The sequence below is a fragment of the Lytechinus pictus genome, chromosome 14, assembly GCF_037042905.1.
Source record: "Lytechinus pictus isolate F3 Inbred chromosome 14, Lp3.0, whole genome shotgun sequence".
NCBI lineage: Eukaryota > Metazoa > Echinodermata > Echinoidea > Temnopleuroida > Toxopneustidae > Lytechinus > Lytechinus pictus.
This window is the reverse complement of record NC_087258.1, coordinates 13,729,968-13,736,802: the sequence shown is the minus strand read 5'-3', so window position 1 is coordinate 13,736,802 and position 6,835 is coordinate 13,729,968. Positions and strand designations below refer to the sequence as shown.

The 6,835-nt window shown below is 35.7% G+C and overlaps 1 protein-coding gene across 1 annotated transcript; it reads left to right on the top strand.

Moving 5' to 3' along the window:
• Nucleotides 1-1,735: 1,735 nt before the first annotated feature.
• Nucleotides 1,736-3,749, top strand: LOC135156672 (tripartite motif-containing protein 2-like). The gene has a single exon (XM_064109613.1). The coding sequence runs from the start codon at nucleotides 1,906-1,908 to the stop codon at nucleotides 3,733-3,735; it is 1,830 nt and encodes a 609-aa protein (XP_063965683.1). The 5' UTR covers nucleotides 1,736-1,905; the 3' UTR covers nucleotides 3,736-3,749.
• The last annotated feature ends 3,086 nt before the right edge of the window (nucleotides 3,750-6,835 follow it).

Here is a 6,835-nt window from a genome sequence, read left to right as displayed (position 1 = left end):
AACAATTAAATATTGTGTAATTCAAACAATAAAAAAACAAAAGAAATAGTGAGTGAGGGACATCATCGACTGTCTCATTTGCATGTCAATGAGTTGTGCATATCACTGTTTTGTGAAAAATAAGTGAAACCTTAAAATTTCATATACCTTTCTTATTTTACATCCGATTTTGATGAAATTTTAATTGTTATGCTAGTTAGATTTTTCTCTGTTTATTCAAATCAACATTTTTCTGTAGTGGACTTGACCTTTAATAGCGCTTCGTATCCTCTGGAAAAAGCGATATGTAAATCCAATTATTATTATTATTATCATTATTCATAGTAAACTTCGTCATACGCAGATCATTTCACTTTAAGCCTCTATGGGAACAAAAATTGATGTGCTTTTTCATTCCATTAAGGACTATGAAATTATCATGCATTCCAGTTTGTCATTGTGACCTCTGCTTTTTTTGTGAAGAAAGTGTATCAAGTGAAGACAAATAGAAACTCCAACAACAATTAATCATCATGATTATTTGTAATTTTTTTGTATATATTTATTTATTTATTTTTTCCATTATTATAATTTTTTTTTTTTTTTGGGGGGAGGGGGTGTGGGCAAAGTCGAGTTCATTCCACGGAATACAATACTTTCGGGGGAGGAAGTTATTACGACATGTGTTGTACCACCCCCCCCCCCTTTTTTTTTGGGGGGGGGGGTGGGTAGGGGGAGTTTGTTCTTTCTCCCCAACCCGCCTGGATTCAATCCAACCTCTACAAGGTCACACGTATCATTGTCATTAAAACTTTAAAAGTCCAAAGTCAAAGGGAAATCTGGTTGGGAATTCCCACTCACTAAAAACAGTCTGATCACTCGAATTTGTAAATAACTTTCACACTATTCAGTGCATCGTCATTGTGAATTATGTAGACCAAGAATAGCGACAGTGAGACTACACCATATTACAATATTGCTTTGATTTCAACTTTATATCTATATCTTGCATTTACGAATATAGGTAGATCAAAGGTAAGTAGAACCATTTTATGTTCGTTTTTCACATTTTCCACAAAAATAGAATAAAGCCAGTGTTAAATATGTCTATTTCAGGATACCTTCCAGATCAGTTTTAAAGTTTCACTTTGACTGAAATGTTAACAGATTATGTATTCAACATTAGAAAACATGCTGCTCTCTACAAGCTCCGCTTTTTAGCAGCCTGATATGTAATAATCTGATATGTAATGTATAGGAATATGATTTTGTACAGGGATACTTGAAATATGTTTTTTATTTGTATGTCAAAATGTAAAAAACAAACTGTAATTGTTCAAAATGGAAATAAACGAAATGAAATTTCCTCAATTCTGTTCAATTATATACATGTAAGAACAAAGGAAGGGGAAATCATTATATCAGTCTGTATGAGGAAACATGATAGAACTTATAGACCGGGGGCTGGGAGAGTTTATTCAGCTGATCGGGTACATAAGGTTTGTTGGGGAGTGAGATACTTGTTTGTCAACCCGGAAGTAATAGAGAATGATATACGCGTCAAAAGTATTTTGTATAAGCATAGTACATCACAAAATATCAAGAGCACATGATTTTCGATGATTCGTGTCAAGATAATTTGGATAAATGTCCCCCCCCTCCCCGACACCCGTCTTATATAAGCTTCCTATACATCCTGTATGTCAGAGTACAAATAGGCATACTAACAAGCTTGAGCGCGCGATAAAATATCATTTTTCACGTTTAACAATTATATAGATAATGTGGGTAAATAATTATATAGTTATCATTTGTCCCAAACATGACCCTTTTATTATTTTTGATGTGCGTGAGTCAAAGTACAGACATACCCAATAATTGTATATTTTCCTTTATTGTCTTTCATTTTGCAGTAGAGTTTCCATCATGGCTGACACATTAAAAAATGTCATCTCCCAGAGTACGGAGTGTCCTGTATGTCTTTCTACCTTCACTGATCCCAAGATCCTGTCTTGTTCTCACACCTTCTGCAAACCTTGCCTGGACAACCTCTTGGAGTGCCATGGTAATTACCAGATCCGATGCCCCGTCTGTAGAGCTGTAACCCAGGTCCCAGACCAAGATGTCAGCAAAATACCGGTAAATCTTGCTTTGAAGAATCTAATAGAGGACATGAAGTGTCATCCACAGATTTGCATGAGTTGTAAATCCGATGACAAGTCCAGTGCTGCTGTCTACTGCCAAGACTGTGGCAAGTATCTCTGCACCACATGCCTCAACACCCACTCTCAATGGGGTGACTTCATTGATCATGACGTCATAGAGATGAGTGAGATCTCATCAGGGAAGGTGACGATACGTAGATACCGGAAATGCAGGAAACACCCGAAAGAAGACGAGGAGTGCTTCTGTTCCAACTGTAGGAGATTCACATGCTTCAGGTGTGTTGTCATGGAACATAAAGACGATGTTAAGCACCAGGTCATGGAGGCAGCTGCTTATGAGAACATACACCGGGAGAGCATCGAAGACATAAAATCAAAGGTAGGTGAGAAGCAATCATGCTTCCAGAAGTACTTAGCTTTCATCGATGAACAGATGAAACTTGTTGGCAATGCTAATAAATGGTGTATAGATGATATCAACAAGGCGTACGATGATGCAGTCCGACAGCTGACAGAGAGAAGAGACATCCTGCTTGGAGAAGTCAAGGAAAAGACTGAAGGAGTAGAGAAAGAACTGGAAGAGATGAAGACATCGGCTCAGAAGTACATCAATCAGTTGACGACCATCGCTGACATGGTAACCAACAAAACAAAAATACCGTTCGATATGGATACTTTGGCTGCACACGACACTCTGTGTGAGGAGATACGAGAGGCCTTTGATCAAGAGGATCCTGACTACGAGAAGCCCAGGAAATCAAGCAAGAAAGGGAAAAATGTCGGTTTTGAGAGGCACGTTCGAAAGGACGAGCTAGACCTCGGTAAGATTGTTAACGTAGTTGCGAAGGACGTCGAACTGCCTACTAAGAACAGCATGAATACCATGATCAGTACTCCAGATGATAGGATGGCAGTAGGGTGCTGCACAGGTGGCATCAACATCTTCTCTTCTGACGGCGAATTCCAACAGACAGTTCTCAAGGATGTTGTGATTCGTGCAGTAGGGTTCCTCTCTGACGGTCGATGTATTGTGATCGATTATGCGAACAATATCACACTCTACACACCAGAATACATAAAATTGAATGAAATGTTTGAGTCTATGGGTATAGATGAAGGCGGGTTTCCTAATCTCATTGTTGGTTGTGATGATCTGATCTATGTGAGCTACAGGAAAGCCCATAAGATCCTTGTATTTTCAGCAGAAGGTGGGGAAGCAGTCAGGGAGATACCATGCAGAGGATATACGCCTGGCCAAATCACTAGTTACGATGACTCTCTGCTCGTTAACACAGTGGATACTTTACGATTGATAGACAAAGAAGGTGTTGTACAACATACATTGACCAAACCTGGTAGTTACATTCGTGCTTCTGTATCTCAAGGTAATCTCATTCTGGTAGCCAAGGTGAAGCATGATGAAGGACTGGTGAGTATTGACGAGTATACAAATGAGCTTACACCCATTCGAAACCTTGTTAATGATTACAAGATTGCAAAGCCTCATAAAAGAAATTGGTATTATCTCCAGCAATACCGATCAGGCGAGATCGCTTTCTGCACCCCGGACAGACTCTATATATTCCACTGATAATAGTGGATCAACTTGATGCACTTTTCAGTTTTACGGTATCACTATATCTTGAGGAAGGGGTGGGTGGGTCATTTCCACTGACTTTTCCCCTTTTTAATGTTATACTAAAACTGATTTATACAAATTATTTGATTATATCTTTGAAGTCAAGAAGTTCGTTTTGGTCAGTTAAATACAAATTTATTTTATATTAAACGAATTTCCGCATTACGAATCAACTAGAATTAATGGGTTTGAATTTAGTATACTTGAATTGGCTTCGGTATTGCTTAGCTAATAGTGACGTGGGAAAACAGTCTAGGTAAGGTAGATCATAAAAGTTTAGAATATTGTAATGGACAGGACACAACCATAACCAAGAGCACAACCATGTTGAGAACATGCAATTATCTTGAAACAGTTTGTCTTCGTCGACCTGAGGTCGTAACAATTTTGTATTACACCCCCCTGGACTACTTCATAGAATAAACTTTTCTATTCAAATGTAGGTCATTGTACATGCAAAGTATATACAAAAATTACCATGGACATGACACGAGAAGTAGTTTGATTTCGTTGAACTTCCTTACTTAAGATAAATGTTCAGAAAAACTTCTTGTGTATTTTGATTGTCTACACTTTTGTCGAATTCCCTCACTAAAATTGATAAATCGGTTAAAAACGATCACACTTTGAATTATTCAACATATTAAAGACTTCACTAGTTAACTTTAAAAATATCTTGGCGAGTGAGACAATGCATTATAAGCTCTTACGAACATTTATTCCAATGTATATTCCGAATTTTCGACGTAACCTCGCGTCTTCTTCGGGGATACGAAACTTACAGTGTTGGAACTTAATGCATTATCTTACAAAGATGTACTCTGTCTCTTTTGTCTCTTCATCTTTATCCTACACGCGGAATTTAATATAATAATATTTACATATATCGTATTGTTTCACATATTGGTTTAAGTTTTAACAACAGAAATCCGGCCAACGCTTCTTCGCAAATAGTTTTTTAAGCCTAAAATTTTCGATGATCCTTCGCCTTCTTCATGAGTAAATCAGAGGGAGCATCCTCAGAAAGACGTTGTTATAACTGGCTGAGAATGTGATCCTTTCACGTAAATAACATTAATCATAGTAATGTATGTTTTGTGATGATCAAATTTTGATTATGATTGATGTGATCATTGCCTTTTACTCCTGAAGAAGGCGAAGGGTCGTCGAAAATTTGAGGCTCTTTTTTGAAATTATTGGCAAAAAGGCATTAATTGGATTTGTTACATATATCATATAAAATTATAAACTCGATAACCAACATGTATTATTATGATTGTTATTTTTGTAATCTTCCCTGTGAATAGTAATGACGGATGCGTATATAATCATAGGCCCCACCTCAAATTTAGGGGGGGGGGGGGAGACCTGTCCCCCCGCTTCCGCCGCCTATGTATATAATTCTTGATTATACACGTGACACAAGCACCGTTCTCTTTTTTCTATGCGTTCTAAATTGCAGGGATTTTAAAGAAATCCAGATGGACTTTAGTTGGGGACCGATCGAATTCTGGATTAAGTATTTATACATTTAATTTAGTTTTAGATCTACTAGGATTTAATTTGAATCCTTTGTGGTTAAAAAATGAAATTGTAGGACTGGTCTCTTTAACTACAGTCTGTCTGGATTTATTTCAAATCCCTGCAATGAAGAGTGAAGGTTTCATGATTTTCTTGTTACGTAAGTGCGCAAGACTTGCTTGGCGGAGTTTGTAGCTGTATATAGTGTTTTTATTAAGTATATTTAGCTTATCATCATACTTAGGTAAGGATCAAAATGGAAATATGACACCTCGGCTTTCATGAGCTATCCTTTCAAGGTATTTTATACTTTAGATCTTATATTTGTATATATTAATCGATATGATACATGTAAAATAAACTGGTGTATATATCATTGAATATATCATATAAAGTTACGAAGTATGTAACCATCGCACATTATAATTATAAATGTTATTTTTTTTTTTTTGTAAAGTCTTGATTTTACACATTTACGCGTCTTTGTCTTTTTCTATAAATTTTTCCATTGTCTTATTAGTTTAGTGATCAAGATTTAATTGATGAAGTGAATAGTAGCTGTTATTGTGTGTTTTTAAGTAAATTTTGCTCGTCATCAGTTCGACTTTCTTGGGCTTTCCTGTTAATGTGATGTTACACTTTAAATATTAAACTTATATTTGTTGTGTTTTTCCTGTGAATAAAATCAGTCAATCAATCTGATCAAATATACTGGTACATAAAAACGTACAACACTAATTTCAGTTTAACGCAGATATCATAAATGTGCCACCATATCATATGAAGTTATGAGCTATAGAACTATATATAACCAACGCCATGTAAATATTATATTGTCCATTGCGTACATGTATATATGAGTTAATTTCAAACACTTTACACGTCTTTGTCTCCTTTCGATATGTTTTATGATTTTCCTGTTACTTTAGTGCTCAATATGTGTTTGATGTAGTTAGTAGCTGTATTTTTGTGTTACATTCAGATTTGTTGGGCTTGTTTTCAGTTACTTAGGGAAGACTCCGTTAAAATCAAGCCATATCGGATTTCATGGGCTATCCTTTCAAGGTGTATTTATACTCTTTTGTATTTGATATGTTATGACTGGCGAATATAATAAGTCGATTAAATGTCGTCATCAAACATACTACCGTAATTTCGTTTTAGTTCATATCCTTATACTTGTATATCATATGAAGTTATGAAAAATAAATGTAAGAAACGTGTATCGTAAATTTGAAATTTTTATCATTTTTTGTTATTTTTAGAATATCGTCTGTAAATATTATGTTATATGTTGAATTATGCTTTGATTTCACACATTTTACACGTCTTTTTGTTTTTTATAAGTTTCTCCGATTGTCTTGTATCCTTTAGTGTTCAATATTTGTTAGACGTATTTTGTAGCTGTCCTGAGGCCCGGAACAAAAAAGCTTAGCAATCATCGTAGTACATTTTTCTACGATTGATTACATTGAATTCAATGTACAATCAATCGTGAAAATCAAGCGTACGATCAATCGCTAACCTTTGT